General features: G+C 43.9%; 2 protein-coding genes across 2 annotated transcripts in view; both read left to right on the forward strand.

Annotated features, from left to right (window-relative positions):
* Positions 1 to 23768, forward strand: part of LOC126425164 (esterase FE4-like) — a 346217-nt gene that overhangs the window by 187322 nt on the left and 135127 nt on the right. The window lies entirely within an intron of this gene.
* Positions 1 to 23768, forward strand: part of LOC126425165 (esterase FE4-like) — a 70645-nt gene that overhangs the window by 14631 nt on the left and 32246 nt on the right. The window contains exons 2-3 of the mRNA XM_050088117.1: positions 12282 to 12419; positions 22743 to 22902. Of these exons, the coding sequence (XP_049944074.1) occupies positions 12282 to 12419; positions 22743 to 22902 (298 nt within the window). The remainder of the gene's footprint in view (positions 1 to 12281; positions 12420 to 22742; positions 22903 to 23768) is intronic.

Raw genomic sequence — 23768 nt, forward strand, 5'->3', positions numbered from 1 at the left:
CTAAAAGATAGTAGAATTCTGCACAAGACTTACTTTACTGTTGAAGTTTAAAATATGCCAATGGTTGTGTCAATCTATAATTTCCTTCGCGGTTAACATTGTCAATGATATTCATCTCACATTCATAACGATACCGTACATACTGATTCTTGAAATGAGAATAAAGAAACCAGCCACTATTGGCAACGTTGTTTCTTCACACAGCTAGCGTCGTTACTGATTTCGAACCAACGGGTTCGTCTTCAGAGAGCTCTTCCCGTCTAAATACACATTTCTTTGGCGTTCATTTAAGTTCACGACTCTTTATTGCTCCTTCGTTTCTTGGGTTGGTGTTGCCCTACAGCGAAAAACGATGGCAGAAACGACCTATGTACACGTAACTATCGTTAGTAATGATTGAATACAATGTGAACAAATCTATAATATTGAGCTACAGTTTCCTTACGTCAAAAATACCACGTCACTTTACTGTAATATTGTTTGCATGTGTTCACAACGTATACATTAAATAAAGGGTTTATGTATGTACTGTGGACGATGTCGTGAACACAAGCAAATAACACCGCAACAAAATGGCGCAGGATTTTCGACGTAAGTAGACTACAATATCTCAACCTTAAAGATTTCTTTACATTCTCTTCAGTCATCATTAAGGATAGTTAGATTAAATAGATAATTTCTAAAATCAGTTTTTGCTGCAAGATACCACCACCACGAGAAATGTCCGGCGCACAGAAATAAGGGCCGGAAACTTATTTAAACAACAAAAAAGGCATATCTAAATGTGAACCGTCGTCTGAAGATAAAAGTCTTGTTTCTAAACCGGTAACGCCGCTATTTGTGTAAACAATTAGCATTTTCCGTAGTGGCTGCTTGCTGCTTCCTTCTCTGCAGAAACTATCCTGTATTGTATACGCAGCCACGGTCCCAAAAGTCATGTTAAAAAGTACCAAAAAATGCATATATTGTGAAATAATGGATCTTTATATCACTTAAAAACACAAATTACGAGTAGCTTTCGATGAGTAATGCAACACTTTTTTCTTTGACAATTTCAGTTTGAAAAATACGGAATTTGTTGCGCGACCCTGTGGAATATTCTCAATTTATCCCCTATAGGTTCATGAAGTTCCGATCACTGGCGACACTGTACTTCAAAATGGCGTCCGTAACGAAGCTGCGTTCCAAGCAGAGAACTGTCATTGCCCTTAGGCCTAAATGGAGATATTGAAAAAATTCCATTTCACCCATACTTTACTTTCAAGGATTCTATTACATTTGTATTAATAACATCATTATTAATTATACTCTGCTTGATTAATCCTTACCTTTTTTGGTCGAAAACCAGATCATCGCTTACGGAGTGTCCACGGAGACCTGGCAGTGAACAAAAGCAAGGTGAGTCGTTGGGCGAGGCGTCTGCCATCATCGCAGCAAGGTCGGGCAAAAGTGTCCGATTTCCCGTGTGCCGTCTGGCCGCACACAGGTGTCATTCCTGTAATGGTGGAACGTGCGGACACTCTCATTCGGGGTGATCAACTGATCTCAATCAGACATCGCGCTGCAATACTGGACGTCCCTGCTGGTAGTGTTGACACACCAGTTTGCGTACTCAAAAGTGTGTGTCCGCTAGGTTCGTCTCCGCCTAACAGAATAACATAAGGAGTAGCGAAGGATCACCTGGGAGGGCCTGTATGCGCTCAGTGTACAACTCTGCTGGTCGACGTCGGATCCGACAACGATTTGCTGCATTATTAACCTCCCTGAAACCTGGTTTCGCAGGACAGAAGAGCGGATCAGCTTGTGGAAAGCGGCCAAGGTCACTTACTGTTAGTTATACAAGAACACACACAACTTTATTACTTAAACCAATGCACAGTTTTCTCTTTAAAACAAATAAGATCAATTCACGGATCAGGGCCCAAGTAACTTCTCCAGAATACAAATGATTGCTTTTAAATAAATAGAAGGATTTAGAGTAACGGCTGAAGGCCTTACTTAACTAAAATCACAATATCTTCTCAGCTAAAGGCCGAAATAATATTTCATACCAGCTAAGGAAATTCTTTAAAAGCCAAGAATTTACAAATTCCGGCTAAAGGCCATATTAAGGAAAATTCCTGTTAATTCTTCGGCCGAAAGCACAATTAAAAAAATTTTCTTTACGCAATAAAAGAGAGACTTTAAAGATAAGCTTTTACACAGTACAACAGGAAAACGTCTTAAGAAAACTTGAAGTATCTTGTCGGCTGAAGGCCCAAGCAATTAGTCACGAATAATTAACGACAACCTTAAGATAAACATTTACAGAACACGGCAGAAGGCCGTTTCAAGAATTCAACGTAGTTAAAGAGAAACCTTACAGACAAGGATTTACGTATTAAAGCCACAGATTCTGAAACAAACGCGGCTGAAGGACTAAATATAGAGCAAGAAGAATTGTAAATGAAACACTGCTGAAGGCCTAATCTTAAAGTTGTTATGAAATTTGGCTGAAGACCATATACTAAACATAAAACAGACAATATTAATACACGGCTGAAGGCCTGGCACAATACCTGCCACCAAATAAAATAACAATCACAAACAACAAACAGTGGTCCAGAAGGAGACGAGGTACTGGCGAAATTAAAGCTGTGAGGACGGGGCGTAAGTCGTGCTTGAGTAGCTCAGATGGTAGAGCACTTGCCCGCGAAATGCATAGGTCCCGAGTTCGAGTCTCGGTCCGGCACACAGTTCAAATCTTACAGGAAGTTTCAACAAACAGTGGTGATCAGAAGTGTTCCAAGGATCGGCCTGGGGAGGAAACTCTAACCACAGTTTAGGTGAGACCGACAGCCAAGCGTAACACTACACAATCGGGTTGCAGCACGACCTACGGACGGCTGACGAACCAACCAATACCTGATCACTTTCCCTCCACCCAATCAACAGCACGACAACCAAAGGTACCAGCGAAGACGAGAATCGCAGCAGGATTATCTCTTATTAATGCCACACACACGCCTTGTCTAAGGCAGAATAAACACTCGAAGAGAAAAACAGAACAACATCAAACCGTAAAACTGCACGCCGTGCTGGACAGCATGAACACTGCGAGGAAAACATACTGCTGCAAAACTACGCTAACGACAAGGCCAGGTAACTGGAACGTTAACGGCCACAAGACAGAAGATACTGCTGGTGCCCTTCACTAATAAATTATAATCATTACCAAAGTTAAACACCATACAGGGAGACGGCTGCAAAATTTTTTCGACTCCGACGCACCATTACGTTGCTGCTTGCAACAACTGGCAGTTAACGAAGAGATGTCACAACAGTTGAGATTTCATGACAGGTTCAGTGATTACTCAACTCCAGTATGCAGGTACGGTGGGCGACGAACTGAGCAGTTCTCGCAGCTAGTGCCACACAACTCCGACGGCGTGCGCACGCCACCAGCGGCCCCGGCCAAATTACACGCCGCAGAGACTTCCTCGCTGTTCCGTCGCAATCGACCACCTGCCACTCACACCATGGCACGGAAATGTAACTTCCACACCAAAGAAGTTGCAGCAGTACCAGTATCGATAAACGCTGCTGCTGCCACTGATGGAGGCAAATGTGCAACTCGTTCAGATGGCAACTAAGGGAGGAATAAGACGCCACTCATGCCCAAAAGGAAAAATGGCATCAACGCGAGCCGCCCACGGCTCACTTCCCATCATCCACGAACTGCTCCCACAGAGTGCATTCTTCACTGGGCCAAAGAGATGGGAGTCGGAAGGTGCGCACTTCGGGTTGTAATGTGGATAATAGAACAGTCCAATGAAGTTCTGTGACCTCTTCACAGGTGGCCAGATTTGTGTAAGGCTTTTCATTGACGTGGAGAAGGAGAACTTGGATTGCGTTTTTGTACGACGGGCATGCTGAACACGTTTCTTCAGTTTACTAAGGGCAGCACAATACACGTGCGAGTGGATCGTTGTGCCATGAGGGAGAACGTCAAACACAATAGTCCCTTCTGAGTCCCAGAAGACCGTCGCCATGACTTTAGCAGCTGAGGGTGCGGATTTAAATTCTGCTTCCGAGGAGAGGTGGTTTGGCGCTACTACATCGATTGCCGTTTTATTTCTGGTTCGAAGTATAAACCCATGTTTCATCGTCTGTGACGATGTTCGACAAAAAATTGTCAAAATTCTTAAGGCTTTCGTGGCCACTTGTTGACAAACTGCCTATTGGGTAGTCCTCTCAGTCCAGTGGTGGCCAACTTCTCCATGGAACAATTCGAAGCACAGGCGCTGGACTCGGCGACTTGCAAACCTAAGGTGTGGTACAGGTACGTCGATGATACTTTCGTGGTGCGGAGCCATGATGAAGAACAGCTCGGTGACTTCCTAAGACACTTGAACAGCCTCCATGCCAACATAACATTTACCATAGAAGTAGAAAAGGACAAGAAACTACCATTTCTATATGTGCTGGTCACAAGGGACGGCGAAAACCTGGGACACAGCGTGTATCGAAAACCGACACACACGGACCGATACCTGCACAAATTGTCAAACCACCACCCGAGCCAGAAAAGAGGCATGATTAGTACGCTCGTAACGAGAGCAGGACGAATATGTGAGCCGCAACACCTCAAACGAGAAATGCAACACCTGGAAACTGTTCTGAGGAGCAATGGGTACTCCACAAATTATATTAGAAGTGTAACAGAGCCAAACACTCGGCGAAGTAAGGAACCAGAAAAAGAAATATCGGGTACGGCCTTTCTGCCATACATTCCCAGAGTGACGGACAGAATCGGCCGTATATTGCGCAAACATGGCGTAAAGACGATTTTCAAACCGACAAGGAAGATCAAAGAGTGTCTTAGATCGGCGAAGGAGAAAAGAGACCGACTTGCAATGTCGGGAATATACCGTATACCAAGCACATACGGAAAAGTTTATGTCGGAATGACTGGACGATCAATTCACACCAGGATCAAAGAGCATAAGCGACATTGCAGGTTGGGGCAGGTGGAGAAATCGGCCGTGGAAGAGCACGCACTGAATGAGACCGACCACGTAATAAAATTCGCCGACACGGAAATTCTGGCTGTAGAGAAGCACTATCACACACGCTTGTTCAGAGAAGCTGTAGAAATACAAAAACACGCAAACAGTTTCAACAAGAAAGAGGAAAACCTTAAGGTAAACGGATCCTGGCTTCCCGTACTGCAGCGAACGACCGTCACAGGTAGCGAGAGGAGAACCGCACCGGAAATGACCGCGGAGAAGCCCTCGGACGTTGGCGCGCCAGGTACATATAGTCTGCGGCCGCGAGCTCGGCTCCAGTTCACCACCGGCAATGGAGGGTGAAGCTTTGACAAAGCCAGCCACTCGTGCTGGCGAAACGTCAGAAAAATCATTAGATGAACGTCGGCCGAAGAACCCGAGACGGAAGCCAATAGGTAGTTTGTCAAAAAATTGTCAGTCCAGCAGCATAACGCGTAAGTCAAAAGTGAAAATGCCCGCTCGGTTTAAGTATGAAGTCGACGTTAGAGGCATACTGACGGACGGAACAATAAACGAGGGTTATTCGAAAGGTAAGGAACGATCGGTCGCGAAATGGAAAATACAGTGAAAATCTGATGAATCTTTACACGCGTTGGGCACTGTGTCTAGTACGCCCGTCGATCGCATCATGTCGTTCTCTGTAGTTCTGAGCCCACACTTAGAACGTAAAGATGGCTAGAAATTTGCGTCAACTGCCAACTATGAGGGCCTGGCGAAATATTTCGCCTAAAGCTATGCAACCCACATAACATAACTGTCATGCTGTTCGCTTTACACAATTCTCGGCCGCAATCTGCAGGGGCAATGAAGATGCTCCAGCAGCGTTTCCAATGGGAAGTGTTTGATCACCCACAATACAGCCCGTAATTGGCTACCTCTGAGGTTCATCTCTACTCAAATGAACCGCTGGCTATGAAGGCAATATATTGACTCAGACAACGAGCTGCAGTCCAGAGTAGTACTGGCGGCTGTCTTCCATAACGAGAGAATTGAAAAGTTGGTACAACACTACCACAGATGTCTGAGCGGCGACTGTGTACAGAAGTAGCTGGAAGGTGTAGCTATCCGTTTCAAATAAAACAATTTTGATTTTCACTGTGGTTTCCATTTCGTGACCTATCTTTCTTCATTTTCCGATTACCCCCGTACAAAGTGAAGAGAAATTCGCGCACTCGTACTTCGCAGAGCGATTCCTCACATACCAGCCATACATAAAAGGCCGTCACGAAGTTTTGACCTGAGCGTATTTCCGGCAATAAATGGACGTCAAAGACGGCAATCTTGCAACAATGTAACCACATGTACGGTAGCTTCATCAGTATATACGAGTAGTTGACAGGGTGTCGTAGACAGGGCGTTGGTATAGTATGCAGAAGGTCGCTGGGTCGAGGCGTATATATTTTTATTTGCTAAATGTAGTCTGCAAGGTACGGTTTCTGGAGTCTTAATCGTCATACAGCGACTACAGTGGATCTTTCAGAAAACGTTTCCACTTACATACTACGAACACAGAAATGGAAATACAATCGTCATTGGTCATCTTGTTAAGAAGGTTTTTGCACGTCGTGGAACGCGAATTGTTTCGCAACGCTGCATCTACTGGGTTCCAAACTGTTTCCTGTGTGCTCTCCCCCGCGATCCCATCGATTGTTATTGGCACTTTCAGGTCCTTTACATTTCGTTAGGGCCTTACGTCAACAGTAGGGCTGGCAACATGCTTCGCAAATAATTCCCAAACTCTGTTACCATTTGTATGTATTGTCACCATGATACAACTAATTATGGTCTTTAACACTGAGTCTGATGAGCACATGCTCTTTAGTAAATACCTTCATGCGTTACTGTTATTACTATTAGTAATAATCACGTCCGTCATCGTTAGGGAAACAGTGTAATTCGAAAACGAACATTTCACAGTTAACGGTGTCGGGATGAATCAGCAGAACAAAAGCTGTAATGGAGGTGATGCGCGCTAGGTGGAATAGCCCGCTAAGACTAATGACGTGTTTATATCGTTCATCAGACAGGAACTAGTTGCTAGCGAAGTAACGCGTCCATGAGAAACTCTATGTACATTCGTACACATTGTAGCTCCTTCTTTTGTTATTCTAAAACGGAGTGGCAGACGCATGGCATACACAGACAGTCAATACGTGGATATGCTTCTGGTCCTTTCCTACCTGAGTATGCTGCTACAGGGTGTTTCAAAAATGACCGGTATATTTGAAACGGCAATAAAAACTAAACGAGCAGCGATAGAAATACACCGTTTGTTGCAATATGCTTGGGACAACAGTACATTTTCAGGCAGACAAACTTTCGAAATTACAGTAGTTACAATTTTCAACAACAGATGGCGCTGCAAGTGATGTGAAAGATACAGAAGACAACGCAGTCTGTGGGTACGCCATTCTGTACGTCGTCTTTCTGCTGTAAGCGTGTGCTGTTCACAACGTGCAAGTGTGCTGTAGACAACATGGTTTATTCCTTAGAACAGAGGATTTTTCTGGTGTTGGAATTCCACCGCCTAGAACACAGTGTTGTTGCAACAAGACGAAGTTTCCAACGGAGGTTTAATGTAACCAAAGGACCGAAAAGCGATACAATAAAGGATCTGTTTGAAAAATTTCAACGGACTGGGAACCTGACGGATGAACGTGCTGGAAAGGTAGGGCGACCGCGTACGGCAACCACAGAGGGCAACGCGCAGCTAGTGCAGCAGGTGATCCAACAGCGGCCTCGGGTTTCAGTTCGCCGTGTTGCAGCTATGGTCCAAATGACACCAACGTCCACGTATCGTCTCATGCGCCAGAGTTTACACCTCTATCCATACAAAATTCAAACGCGGTAACCCCTCAGCGCCGCTACCATTGCTGCACGAGAGACATTCGCTAACGATATAGCGCACAGGATTGATGACGGCGATATGCATGTGGGCAGCATTTGGTTTACTGACGAAGCTTATTTTTACCTGGACGGCTTCGTCAATAAATAGAACTGGCGCATATGGGGAACCGAAAAGCCCCATGTTGCAGTCCCATCGTAACTGCATCCTCAAAAAGTACTGGTCTGGGCCGCCATTTCTTCCAAAGGAATCATTGGCCCATTTTTCAGATCCGAAACGATTACTGCATCACGCTATCTGGACATTCTTCGTGAATTTGTGGCGGTACAAACTGCCTTAGACGACACTGCGAACACCTCGTGGTTTATGCAAGATGGTGCCCAGCCACATCGCACGGCCGACGTCTTTAATTTCCTGAATGAATATTTCTATGATCGTGTGATTGCTTTGGGCTATCCGAAACATACAGGAGGCGGCGTGGATTGGCCTCCCTATTCGCCAGACATGAACCCCTGTGACTTCTTTCTGTGAGGACACTTGAAAGACCAGGTGTACCGCCAGAATCCAGAAACAATTGAACAGCTGAAGCAGTACATCTCATCTGCATGTGAAGCCATTCCGCCAGACACGTTGTCAAAGGTTTCGGGTAATTTCATTCAGAGACTGCGCCATATTATTGCTACGCATGGTGGATATGTGGAAAATATCGTACTCTAGAGTTTCCCAGACCGCAGCGCCATCTGTTGTTGAAAATTGTAACTACTGTAATTTCGAAAGTTTGTCTGCCTGAAAATGTACTGTTGTCCCAAGCATATTGCAACAAACGGTGTATTTCTATCGCTGCTCGTTTAGTTTTTATTGCCGTTTCAAATATACCGGTCATTTTTGAAACACCCTGTAGATATCCTGGTTCATCCAGATAAAAATGTGTTTCGTCATCTGGAGCTGCGCCTTCTGGAGACAGGTTGTCTCCTTCCGACATCGCACGACAGGTCGTCCAACTACTCGCCTTAGCCCAGCTACTGAGGAAGTTATTATGGAGGTCACACACCAAGAACCGCAACAAAATACACGTAGCGTCGCCAATGTACTTCCCCACAAGGAGGTCCATCTGCGGCGCGACGTCCCTATCTATACTAAAGCCGACGGGAATATACACCACAGTGTTATAACACCATGGAACCGTGATGACTGGATACACAAATACGCAACAAATTTAACAATTCTCACTGAAATGTGCACAGTAAATAAAAAATAAAACACTTCTGGTTATTATATGCTCGTTACAGCTCACAAACGAAACAGTGTGCTCTGATTTGCTGCTGCCTAGACGGTAGCTGCTGCCCAACTGAGTAGCTCTTTTGTTTGTCTCTGATGTCGAGCCTCAATCTTCTGACAGGTGTGAGGATCCTATTGGCCTTATAGTGCCCTCTTTTCATACAGGTCAGAGTAGTTGTGATTGAGACGTACCTTGGGCGTGCTGACGTTGATGAAGAGGCAGTCCTCGTCGCTAGGCAGCTGCGTGGCTCAAAACGCAAGGTCGTTGACTATCATTGACCAACAGCTGCATGGGGATGCAGTTCTGTGAACGGTTCCAACAACGGGAAGCCAACGACGACTTCACTAACACTGTAATATGGTCAGATGAAGTAACGTTCACACCTGAGAGCGTCTTCAATAAGCACAGTCCTCACCATTACTGTGAGGTTGACCCACACGTCACCCGCGACCGTGGATATCAGGTTCGCTTTGGCATCAACGTCTCGAGCAGAATGTTGGCAAACAGGAGTTTGTATCCCTACTTGTTCCCCACTGGTTGGCTGCACGAAGGTCTCATGCATGGCACTCAAACTATATGCCTGACGCACTCGAAGAGGCTCCACTTCATATTCGGCAGACGATATCGTTCCGAGATGGTGGTGCGCCTCCATACTTTGCAATCAATGTGCGACGATATTTAAACAGAGCATTTCCAGGAAAGTGTCCCAGGCGGGGAGGGGGGATCCAGTTATATAGTTACCGCGTTCACCTGAACCGGATCCCCTGGATTTCAACCTGTTGTAACACTTGAAGGAGCGTGTGTATTCTGCTCTGCCGACACATTTGGAAGAACTGATAGTGCGCGTTCATGCTGCTCTTGTATCTGTAGATGAAACCATGTTGCCTCAGCTGTAGGGTCCAGCGGGTAGCGCAACGTTTGGACGTGCTGGGAGTCGCTTTGAGCGTCTGCTCTGAGGACAACGTATTCTTTCTTGACAAAAAATAAAAACACCTACAGCCGTCCTTATGATAATATTTTATTTTGCCGCTACCAGTTTCGACGCTTCATTGCATCATCTTCAGGCTGTTTTGATGTGGTACAGGGTGATACGATCCCCATGCATAACCCATCAGTTGCCAGCCTTACTGGATTCACAGATAATCTGAAACTCACGTGTCAGCACTCCAGTAAGGCTGGCAACTGATGGCTTTTGCATGGGGAGAGTATCCACCCGTACCACATCAAAATAGACTGAAGATGACGCAATGAAGTGCTGAAACTGGTAGCGACAAAATAAAATAAAATAAGGACGGCTGTCGATGTTTTTATTTTTTGTCAAGATAGTAAACGGCCGTTCTCCCAGAGACGTCCTGCTAAAAGGATGGACATACAAAAACCTATTCTTTTGTAAACGTCATGCGGTCATTAATATTGAAATTATTATTGTCACTAGTTGCTAATGTGTTACATTTGTGCGGACGTACTGCAAGTACTACAAATAACTAGTAGATGCTAAGCTACTTAACTGTGAAATCATCTCGAAATTGATGTTGTTTTGTTTAAACTGCCTGTTTCTGACTTGTCACACCACACTTCTGTTATGTTCGCCGTTACAAAACACTGTACTACGCAAATGTCGAGTACGTGTGGATTGAGAAATGGTGTATACTACGATATTATATGGCAGAATGAAACCGGCACATAAAGAGAAACACGCCTCGACCCAGAAACTAACCCTTGACCTCCTGTAAGCTAACCCAAAACGCGATCCACTGCACGAACTACACAGCAAAAATAATTGTTCAAATGGCTCTGAGCACTATGCGACAACTTCTGAGGTCATCAGTCGCCTAGAACTTAGAACTAATTAAACCTAACTAACCTAAGGACATCACAGACATCCATGCCCGAGGCAGGATTCGAATCTGCGACCGTAGCGGTCGTTCGGTTCCAGACTGCAGCACCTAGAACCGCGCGGCCACTCCGGCAGGCACGAACTGCACAGCACTACGGCGATATACGGACAGGTAGACTTGCCGTACGTGTGATTACAACATTGCCAGATTGCCTATCTTTAACGTCAATTTACTGCCGGAAACATTCGTAGGATGTCATTTTGTGAGGGACATTTTTGTAATGCCAATAAGTGAGGAATGGCGCTGCGAAGTCCGAGTGCTTGAACTTTTCTTCACCTTGTACACCATACATATTTAAGAAATATGTAGTCTCTGTCTGTCTGAAAGTTAATTATAGTAGTGTGTAAAAATTGGTACTAAAACTGTCAAGAGCTTTTTGAGATTTTTCGTAATAACCTTAAACAACGAGTTTTTTCATATGATATTAATGTAGATGGCTATTTCTTAATAGTCTTAATAGTTGTGTCGTTTATTGTGTGCTGAATTAAATCTTACATCATGTCATTCGTTGACGTATGCACTGCATATGATTGGAATAAATTTTCGTAGTAGTTAGTGAATCTTTTACCGTTCTGTATACTCTACGTTTTTGTCAAGGCCAACATTCATTATTCAGTTCCAAGGCGCACTACTTTGATACTGTTAAATACGTTGTGCGATAGTTATTAATTTAGTAGCCGAGCTGATGGGGACCGATCTGTCTCTCAGTAGCACAGCGGGTATCCGTGCAATAGCTTTCCGAGAGGACACGCTCGGTTGGCCTTTCGCGTAGTAAGTAAAGTTTCACAATTTTGCTATTCTTTCTGATGTTGTAGTCTACATTTCTTAAATCACATCAGTCACCCTTACAATGGTGACAGAACTTAATTCATAAACAATGTGTTTAGAACGCTAGCCTGCGTGGCACTGTAATCCGCCTTTGACATGTAGACACCCACAATCTACTCAGCAGCGGACAGTACTCCGTACTAACATTTTCTTTGACGCAACCACAAAAAACATTTTATAGCGTTAAGCAGTATTGACCATGATTAACAATCACTGTAGCGATTGAAAAAGTGATAGCCGATGCCAGTTGTCACTATAAAGTATTATTTGTGATTATTTCAAGGAGGATATTAAGTGTGCAGTGAAAACGTCAATCACTACCTCCATGACAACGTGTGAGGCTGCAGCTCTGTGACAGTACGTGTGTATGTTGTGTGTTTCAGCCACCACAACCGCCTGCTGCTTGGAGTGGAGTCCGAGATGCGACTAAAGAGGGCAACGTCGCACCGCAGATGGACCTCCTGGTGGGGAAGTACATTGGCGACGAGGACTGCCTCTTCATCAACGTCAGCACGCCCAAGGTACATCTCACTCACAACTACTCTGACCTATATGAAAACAGTGCACTATAAGGCCAATAGTATCATCACATCTCTTAGAAGATTGAGGCTCGACTTCAGAGAGAAACAAAACAGCTACTCAGTTGGGCAGCAGCAAACCAGAGCACAACGTTTCGTTTGTGAGCTGTAACGCGCATATAATAACCAGAAGTGTGTTAATTTTTATTTACTGTGCACATTTTAGTGAGAATTGTTAAATTTGTTGCGTATTTGTGTATCCAGTCATCACGGTTCCATGGAGTTATAACAATGTTGTGTATATTTCCAACGGCTTTAGTATGGATAAGGTCTGTGACTGTTGCAGTCCAACGCGAGCTGAATTGGTAACGCTTCAGCCACAACTGCAGGTGGTGCTGGTTTCAGCCGTGCAGGTTGAGGCTGTTGCCAGTGGGCTTCACTATGTGATGCTGGCTGTAAGGATGCAAAGTACTTCCATCACGTACACTGAATCCCCCGATTTGTCCACCACTGTGACCCTCCCTGGCTACATCCCGTATTAAGGATAATGCCTCACCGTAGCCAAGTGATCGGTCGTTTCAGGGTGTGGCAACATGTGGCCTCCTCCGGAGAGGGGAGGGGCGATCGAGTGTCCTTCCTGATTCATCTGATGAACAGATTTAGGGCGCTATAAATGTGCTTGACAAAAATCCTGAACCAGATGCCGTCACTCGCCCAGTTCCAGAAAAGCTTGCAAGGTCTGGGCAGTCACAAAGGGTGGGTTCACTGCTAGTTGGGAACTCCAAAGCCAGACATGTAATGGAGCTTCTAAAGGTTATGGTGGTCTGGAAGGAGAACAAATCCAGACTAGACTGTGTGTGTGTGTATCTGGAGGAGTCATTCAAGGCGTGAAACTAATGGTTCCTGAAACCATGAAGAACACAGGGTACAGCCAACTGCAGGTGGTGGCTAATGTTGGTACTACAAATGTGTGTTGCTCTGGATTGGGAGAGTTTCTCTCTGGTTTCAGGCGACTAGCTGAAGTGATAAAGATTGTCAATCCTGCTCGCGAGATTAAGGCAGATCTCACCATCTGCAGCATCAACCGGACCGACTGCGGATCTTTCGTGCCGATCCGGATGGAGAATCTGAAGCAGAGGCTCAGACGGTTCTGTTACCGTGTAGGTTGCAGGTTTCTCGACTTACGCCATAGAGTGGTGAGATTTTCGGTTCCCCATAATAGGTCACGGGTCAAGAATACACAGAAGATGGCTACACGGGTAGTGGGTGTTGTGTTGAATGGACTGGGCGCTTATATTGGGAAGTCTCGGGAAAATGCAGAAAGAGCTTCAGTCTCAAAGGATGCAGGACGAAAGAGCTCGATGAAAGAGCCATACCAAAAGACTGGAAACTCCCACACGTGACACCAATACTCAAGAAAGAAAATAGGAGTAGTCCTATGAGTTACAGACCAATATGACTGACGTCAGTTTGCAGTAGGGTTATGGAACATATACTGTATTCAAATATCAAAAATTACCTTAAAGAAAATGGTCTGTTAGCACATGGTCAGCAAGGATTCAGAAAATACGTGATTTGGAGCAACATTCTTCGATTGTTTGCAGATTACGCTGTTATTTACCGTATGGTAAAGTCACCAGAAAGTTAAAACCACATGCCAAAAGATTTAGACTAGATCTATGTATGGTGCGAAAAGCGAGAATTGACTCTAAATCATGAAAAGTGTAATTTCATCCACATGAGTACTAAAATGAATTCACTAAATTCAGGTTACACAATAAATTGCACAGATTTAATGGCTATCAATTCAACTGATTTTCTACATGTTACAACTACGAATAATTTACACTGAAACGAACATATAGGTAATTCTGATTGAAAGGTGAGCCAAGGAATGCATTTTATTGACAACAGGTCTGCTAAAGGCGTTGCCTACATCGTGCTTCTTCGTCCTCTCCTAGAGTACTGAGGCACAGCGTGAGATCCTCACCAGACAGCATTCATGGAGGACATCGAAACCGTCCTAATGAGTCAGCTCGTTCAGCATTATAGCGAAATGGGGGAGAGAATGTCACGGATATGGTAAATGAGTTGGTATGGCAATCATTAAAACAAAGGCGTTTTCGTTGCGGCGAGATCTTTCCACGAAACATCAATACCAACTTTCACCTCTGAACGTGAAAAATTTTACTGTCGCCAGCCTACATAGGGAGAAATTGTCATCGTAACAAAATAGGAGTAATCAGAGCTCGTGCTGAAATATTTAAATTTCAATTTTTCCACACACTATTAGGAAGTGGAACATAGAAAAATAGTCTACAGATGGTGCGAAGTAAAATTTAGAGAGGAATAAGTTTGTGTAGAGAATGGGGCAAGGCAGAGTTGCAATTTATCAGTTATTACTGTTTCATTCCGATCTTCATTAAATTTTGCTTACTTTACCCTCAGGACAAGAGAAAGACCAGTGTCTGCATACGATTTCGTAATCTGAATTCAAACATACATGTATGTGATACATAAAGGGGAAATATTGTTTCCAAAAAGCTCTATTAGAGTTCTTGGCCAATTTACTTCAAATTTCTACATGATCACCAAATGAACATTTGGGCAGACATAGGCTACATATTTTTAATATACACAGTACAAAAATATAAATAAATACATATGTATGTATGTTCCACATCTCAACCTAAACCCATCGGAGCGACTGCAACCAAACTTGGTACGCATATCATTTACTGCCTGGAATGAATCACTGTGGGGGATACAACCACCCTGCTATCGAAGGGGGTGGGATGAGGGTGAGACATCAACACAAGAATACCCACGCTTCAGTTATCCTGTTTTTGAGAATGAGAGTACTTAGAGACTTGCAACAAACTGTACACAAAATTTCAAACCTTTACGCACCTTTCTCTCGTTGATGACTCCAGCAAAATGATGAAAGGAAAGAAGCTTGTCGTTTATTAAATTTTCACTGTTCATGTTGTGAAACTCCAACATGAAGCATGAAATTTAAATTTATTAATTCTTTACTACTAACTCTACTCATCACACAATTTCCAGACAATATTCAGATACGTCACTGAATATACAAGAAAAATTACATAATTGTGCAACACTTAGTTCAGAGTACATGACGTCTTAAACACTAAGATACACTATGTGACCAAAAGTATCCGGGCACCCCCAAAAACATACGTTATTCATATCAGGTCCATTATTCTGCCACGTACTGCCACGTACTACGTATCAGCGACTTCAGTAGTCATGAGACATCGTGAGAGAGCAGAATGGGGCGCTCCGCAAAACTCACGTACTTAGACCGTGGTCAGGTGACTGGATTTCACTTGTGTCATACGTCTGTGCGCGAGATTTCCCACTCCTACACATCCCTAGGTCCACTGTTTCCAATGTGATAGTGAAGTGGAAACGTGAAGGGATACGTACAGCACAAAAGCGTACAGGCCGACCTCGTCTGTTGACTGACAGAGACCGCCGACAGTTGAAGAGGGTCGTAATGTGTAATAGGCAGACATCTATCCACACCATCACACAGGTATTCCAAACTGCATCAAGATCCACTGCAAGTACTGTGACAGTTAGGCGGGAAGTGATGAAACGGATTTCATGGTCGAGCGGCTGCTCATAAACCACACATCATGCTGCTAAATGCCAAATAACACATAGATAGCATTGCTTGGTGTAAGAAGAGTAAACATTGGACAATTGAACAGTAGAAAAACGTTGTGTGGAGTGACGAATCACGGTACACAATGTGGCGATCCATGGCAGGGTCCGGGTATTGCAAATGCCCTGTGAACTTCATCTGCCAGCGTGTGTAGTGCCAGCAGTAAAATTCGGAAGCGGTGGTGTTATAGTGCGCTCGCGTTTTTCATGGAGGGGGCTTGCCCCCTTGTAGTTTTGCGTGGCACTATTACAGCACAGGCCTACACTGATGTTTTAAGCGCCTTCTTGCTTCCCACTGTTGAAGAGTAATTCGGGGATGGCGGCTGCATCTTTCAACACGATCGACCACCTGTTGATAATGCACGGCCTGCGGCGGAGTCGTTACACAACAACGTCCCTGTAATGGACTGACCTGCACAGAGTCCTGACCTGAATCCTCTGGAATGTTTTGGAACGCCAACTTCGTGCCAGACGTCACCGACCGACATGGATACCTCTCCTCAGTGCAGCGTTCCGTGTAGAATTGGCTGCCATTCCCCAAGGAAACTTCCAGCACCTAATTGAACGTATGCCTGCGAGAGTGGAAGCTGACATTAAGACTAAGGGTGGGTCAACACCATATGGAATTCCAGCGTTACCAATGGAGGGCGCCACGAACTTGTAAGTCATTTTCAGCTAGATGTCCAGATACTTTTGTTCACATAGTGTCCGTAAGAAACAGCCGCACGTTTTATTATCGTACTATGCATTTTGCAGAAGGGATCCACATATGTCGCTAAATGTATCAAGAAAAATGTATCTTTGTAAGATACATAGGTCATGAGATATGACATCATAAACATTGAGCATTTCCCATCACATACCTGCATTCTAGGTTTTTTTATTGAATGCTCTACGAATTTGTTGTGGAGAAAATCCATTCGCTTTAAAGATGCTCATGAGGTATGTGAGCTCCTCTTGCAAATTTCTTTACCGAATATACAGTGCGCACTATGCACTAAGATCTTAAGAACACCCATGCTCTGTGAAGGGTGATTGCAGCTATTGGCATGCAGATATAGATTTGTGTGTGTTGGTTTACGATATACGGCATGTCCTAATGTGCCACCTACTTTACGGCGAACGACTACATCCGAAAAGAGCAGGCAGCCGTCTTTTGATATTTCCATAGTAAATTTAATACTAACATGGATAGTCTTGAGACTTACTCTGAGGATGGCCGAACGATATGCGGCCGAAATATCTATGGGAAAAAATTTATTTGCGCGGCTGCATGCCCGAAATTTAATAGACTAACACGCGCTTTCTTTTGTCTTCCTTTTTTGCATTTGACTGGTAGGACAGATAGTCTTTCTTAGTCAAATTTGAATTCTGTTGAATCCCTACTTTTTTTTTTTTTTTAACATCGAAAGCTGTACCCAGTAGCCACATCCCTTTCAGAGCTCTGATTGCAGGTTTTCCTTTGAAGATGCTGTAGTTACGAGTATCTGTTACATTTTCTTCCGACAATTCTTAAGTTTCTAGAATATAAATTTTATTTTTCTCTAAAAATACCACCAGTTCTGTTTGTTTACCAGATTTAAGTAAATAGTTTACTTTTAAAGTCCCTAAGAAGAATTTTTTAAAATTTTATTTTGTAAGTGGTGGATTTTTCTTTTTAATTATCACCTAGGGTAGTACACTTTCCGCACTACAACTGCCAAATTGAAAGTTTGGAAATTATATTCCAGAATTAGATAGAACTGTTAGTCCGAAATTTGACATTTTATTCGTGTTTTAACCACTAGGCTATTTGGTTCTCTCCATCACTAGGAATTCGAATTCTTATTCCACGTTTGAGATCTTTGGCCAGATTTCACCTGTAGCTTTAGCAATGGCACTTCACTGGGTGCTCCATCCGGACCCAGATGGAGGGATATTTTTTTACGAGGTTGTTACTCCCCCCACTACTCCTTCTCTATCACGTGAGGGATTGGGCCCTGAGCCTGTGACCGGCACTTGCCAAGTTGCTACTCCTCGTTATGTTAGTCGTTTCTCGGCTTACCTCCAATCCATATGTTGTACTTGTTAGACTTTTCATTGCATAAAACTTGTCCTGCAATTCTTCTTCACTTTGACTCAGGATACCAGTATAATCAGGGAGACTTATTACTGATATCTTTGCAACTTGAGTTTTAATCTTTTTATCCGTCATGGCTTTTCAACGTATAGATTGAACACTAATAGCGAAAGACTTCAGCTCTGTCTTACACCCTTTTTAATCCGAGTAGTTCGCTCTTGCTCTACGATTCTTACCGTTGCGTCTTGCTTTCTGTACCTTATATTACATATGTTGCCTATAGTCTATACCAATTTTTCTTAGACTTAAGAACTTCCCTCACTATCTTCGTTGACGAACGTTTGTTCTGCTCCACGAATTCAATGAACGTATCTCAGTTATTTTTAAGTCCTGCTTCCATTATATCAAATGCAACGTCAGAAGATTTTCTCTGATGCCTTTATCTTTCCTATGACCAAACTGATCGTCATCTGCTCCTCTTTCTTTTCTTCTTCTGTACATAATTCAAGTCAGCAATAGTAATGTAAAGCAAATTGTACGATAGTTCTAGCACATATCTGCGCTTCCTGTTTTCGGAACTGGGTTATGATATTTTTCCGAAAGTATCTCCAGTCTGATAGCACCTACAAACCATCTTGAATAGTCGTTTGGTTGCCATTTCTCGCAACGATTTTAGTAGTTTGGAAGGTATACTATCTATGCTTTACGCCTAATTTGATCACAAGTCTTCCAAAGCTTTGTTAAACAAAAAAGGATCCCCTATGTTCTCTACATATTCTTGTCACATTATCAGGAAGCTTCTTCTCCTCGCAGAGGCCTTCAATGTACTCTCTCCATGCATCATTTCTACGTTAAGGAGTGTAATTCCTCTTGCACTCTTAAAGTCGTTGCCTTTGCTATTAATTCATCGAAGGTTATTTTAACTTTTGTATATACTGTGTCCATCCTTCCGGGGACCATTTCTTTTTCAGTTTCTTAACATTTTTCGGGAACCTTTTCCCTTTAGCTTCCTAGCACTCTCTGTGGTGTCACCGCCAGACACCACACTTGCTAGGTGGTAGCTTAAATCGGCCGCGGTCCATGTAGTACATGTCGGACCCGCGTGTCGCCACTGTGATCGCAGACCTAGCGCCACCACCAAGGCAGGTCTCGTGATACGAGAGTGGACTCGCCCCAGTTGTACGAGAACCTAGCTACCGCCCAGTTGTACGAGAACCTAGCTACCGCCCAGTTGTACGAGAACCTAGCTACAGACCAGAAGTACGAAGCCTTTCTCTCTCATTAGCCGAGAGACAGAATAGCCATCAGCTAAGTTAATGGCTACGAACTAGCAAGGCGCCATTTGTATCAGTGCCTATAGCTTACGAGTATTCAAGAGAGATGTATTCCAAGGACTAATAAAAAGATAAGTAATAAGCATCTACATACTTTTCTTCTTATTCATTTATAAGTTCTCATGTTCCAGACTTCCCGCCCGTCTGCTTTAGCCGTGCGTGCCCTATCGGCTACAGCGTTAGTCTAGAGTTCATTTTCAGCCATCTCAACTTCACGTTGTCGGCCCAGCTACCGACACAACACTCTCTACTTATTTCATTCCTAAGTGACTCATATTGATGTACCAATGTCTTACACCTAACAGATTTAAGATTCCTTATTTCGTAGATCAATTGAAATACTAATTTGTTATCCACGGTTTCTACGCTGTTTCCTTCTTTGAACCTATATTTGTGTCTCCAACTTCAGCGAATGCCATTTACTCTTAAAATTCACCATATTGTGATCTAAATATATATATCTGCTCTTGAGTGCGCCTTACAATTTACCACCTGGCTCCGCAATCCGTGTGTCATTTTGTGTAATGTTTGGTGTCTGGACGCTTTTTCAAATAACACCTCCCCCTCTTGTGATTTTTGAACAGTGTACTCGCTATTACTAGCTGAATTTTTTTGCAAAACTCATTTAGTCATTCTCCTGTCTTACTCTTACCACCCTATCAATGTCCTCACATGCTTTCTCCACTTTTTGTTCTGCTTCAGAAGTCAGCATATATACTTGGATTACGGTCGTTGGCGCTGGTTCTGTCGATTCTGATGTGACCAGCCCTTTTACTACACTGTTCACCGTACCCTGTTCATGACGAGTCTTACTCCCATCACACCATTTTCTGCTGCTATTGTTATTACCGTATGTATATTCGTCAAACCAAAAATTCTCATCCTCTTTCCACTTCAATTCACTGACCCCCACTATATGTAGTTTGAGATTTTTCATTTCTCTTTTCAAATATTCTAGCTTCCCTACCACGATCAGACTTTTCACATTCCACGCTCTGTTTCGTACAATGTTTGCCTTTCATCGGTTATTCAGTCTTTTTCTCGTGGCACCACGGCAGTGCTGTTGCATTTCGACAGTACAAAGAGCCTCATTGATATCAATGTAATCAGACTGAGATAACTTTTATGTAGAAAATATTATTCGAAACACAAATATGTTTTGTAAAAAATGTATGTTTTCATAATCGTAAATATAATTTTTGTACAACGAGTGGGGAATATAGGGACACAGATTTCCAAACTACAATAGAAAAAATATAACTTGATAAATCAAATTTCAATTGACAGTCGCCAAATATCGAAATAATTCCGAAAACTTCCTGTTACAGTATGAGAGATGCAAATATCGAAAAAAGAATATCTGAAAGAGAATACTATCGAAAGCTCTATTTGAAAGAGCTGTTTCGTCACATACTAATAAAAATATGCCACAAGAATACAGATTCGTTTGGCGGAGTCTATGACAAGGTCGTTGGCAGAACGAGAATGACCCATTACCCCAGAAGCGTTCGGCCACTTTTGCAGATAATTTGTGTTCCAAATTGAAGCAGTGGATGGATCCGAAATGGGGAGTCAGTACGCTTTGATTACTCTTCAAACACGCTAAACCCACATCACGATTTCATTTTATTAGTCTACTGTCGGCTTGGGAGATCTGTGGTAAGGTCTTACGGGACCAAACTGCTGAGGTCATCCGTCCCTGATCATACGCACTACTCAATCTAACTGAAACTAACTTACGCTAAGGACAACACACACACCCATGCCCGAGCGAGGACTCGAACCTCCGACGGGGGGAGCCGCCCGGACCGCGACAAGACGCCCCAGGCCGCGCGGCTGCCTCGCGTATTGTCGGCTTGTTTCGTATACAGGGTGTTACAAAAAGGTACGGCCAAACTTTCAGGAAACATTCCTCACACACAAAGAAAGAAAATATGTTATGTGGACATGTGTCCGGAAACGCTTACTTTCCATGTTAGAGCTCATTTTATTACTTCTCTTCAAATCACATTAATCATGGAATGGAAACACACAGCAACAGAACGTACCAGCGTGACTTTAAACACTTTGTTACAGGAAATGTTCAAAATGTCCTCCGTTAGCGAGGATACATGCATCCACCCTCCGTCGCATGGAATCCCTGATGCGCTGATACAGCCCTGGAGAATGGCGTATTGTATCACAGCCGTCCACAATACGAACACGAAGAGTCTCTACAATTGGTACCGGGGTTGCGTAGACAAGAGCTTTCGAATGCCCCCATAAATGAAAGTCAAGAGGGTTGAGGTCAGGAGAGCGTGGAGGCCGCTCTATCAATCCATCGGTCACCGAATCTGTTGTTGAGAAGCGTACGAACACTTCGATTGAAATGTGCAGGAGCTCCATCGTGCATGAACCACATGTTGTGTCGTACTTGTAAAGGCACACGTTCTAGCAGCACAGGTAGAGTATCCCGTATGAAATCATGATAACGTGCTCCATTGAGCGTAGATGGAAGGACATGGGGCCCAATCAAGACATCACCAACAATGCCAGCCCAAACGTTCACAGAAAATCTGTGTTGATGACGTGATTGCACAATTGCGCGCGGATTCTCGTCATTTGTGCCAACTGGCGGTGAATCGAGGAAGTACAGTACATACTGACGAAACTAAAATGAGCTCTAACATGGAAATTAAGCGTTTCCGGACACATGTCCACATAACATATTTTCTTTATTTGTGTGTGAGGAATGTTTCCTGAAAGTTTGGCCATATCTGTTTTGTAACACCCTGTATTTAATAAATGGAAGTGCCCCTATAGTTTGCAAGAGGCTGTTATTCAAATATATTTTAGCGTGTCTAATATGGATGGGACGGTCGTAGATGGATGTGTGGAAAACTGGTGGAGTGAAGCGCTAGATTTTGAAGTACGGGAGATTGCACCAGGCTGAATTGGAGGGCTGATAGAACTGGAAGGAAGGTGGTGCGTTGCCATTCTGGAATCATTTTGCTGTGCTCAGGAGGTTGAGGTACATCTGATGGGTGAAATTCTGTACTTGTGTGTTATTAAACATGTTCTTCCTAGTCACAGCACAAAGCTCACACTTGCTTGAACAGTATGCTCAAATCCATGGAGTCTCTCTTCAGGCGTACTTCCACTTTGGCAATATTCGACAGGAATCATTTAGAAGAGTCTATAATAGACTGTTGTGCTTTACTAAGGTGAAATGTGACTTGCACTGAGAGATGGTTTGTCCCCCAGCTGCCGTCAGAGGGTTCTGGCAGTCTGCTGCCGGTGATGTTCATGGTCCACGGTGGAGGGCTCGCCCTACTGTCGGGCAACGAGTTCTTCGCTCGTCCAGACTTCCTCATAGAGAAGGGCGTCGTCTACGTGTCCTTCAACTACCGCCTCGGAGTGCTGGGTGAGTATATGAAAAAGTGTCAGCCAGCTCATTCGCGCTAATGGGTATTCGGGACAATTCTAAGAATTTAGAATATGCGTTCACAGGTACATCCGCTAATCACTGTGAAGACCGTGGAGGATGGGACTCTTTTATTCCAGATAGTTTTCTTCCGGTTGAAATAGCTCAAATGGCTCTGAGCACTATGGGACTTATCTTCCAAGGTCATCAGTCCCCTAGAACATAGAACTACTTAAACCTAACTAACGTAAGGACATCACACACATCCATGCCCGAGGCAGGATTCGAACCTGCGACCGTAGCGGTCGCGCGATTCCAGACTGTAGCGCCTAGAACAGCTCGGCCATCTCGGCCGGCTTTTCTTATGGTTACAGTCAAGAAAACGTGGCAGCTGCGCAGATTCGCACGTCATTCCAAGCGCTGGGTGAGTCCTCCCTCTGTTCCAGACACGTGGCCGCCTTAGGCTGCTGTCGCCCGAGGAGATAAGCACTTTGTCAGCCAGAAACGGCCGTCTCTCCTGCATATGCGCTGATTTTCTCACTTCGTACTCTAGTCCCCAAGGAATGATGCATATCTGTGTTGATCCACTGTGCTTCCAGAATGACCAGATCACCCAGAGAATTCCATGAAAATATTCCCGACATCATAATGCTCCCTCTCCCGACATGGAAGCTTCCGACGACGTCGTACATCGCCAACGGTCATCTGTCTGATGATGCATAAAGAGCCCTCCTGTCGTAACTCAGTGGGCATTCAGTTGTGGTACTGGTGTGCAATTTCCAGCCTTCGTCTCCGATGAACAATAAGCTTGCGTGTATCAACCAGGCGCCTGATATGGAGCATTGTGCTGCCACCTACTGCCAGGT

Source organism: Schistocerca serialis, chromosome 10 (genome assembly GCF_023864345.2).
Source record: "Schistocerca serialis cubense isolate TAMUIC-IGC-003099 chromosome 10, iqSchSeri2.2, whole genome shotgun sequence".
Classification (NCBI taxonomy): domain Eukaryota; kingdom Metazoa; phylum Arthropoda; class Insecta; order Orthoptera; family Acrididae; genus Schistocerca; species Schistocerca serialis.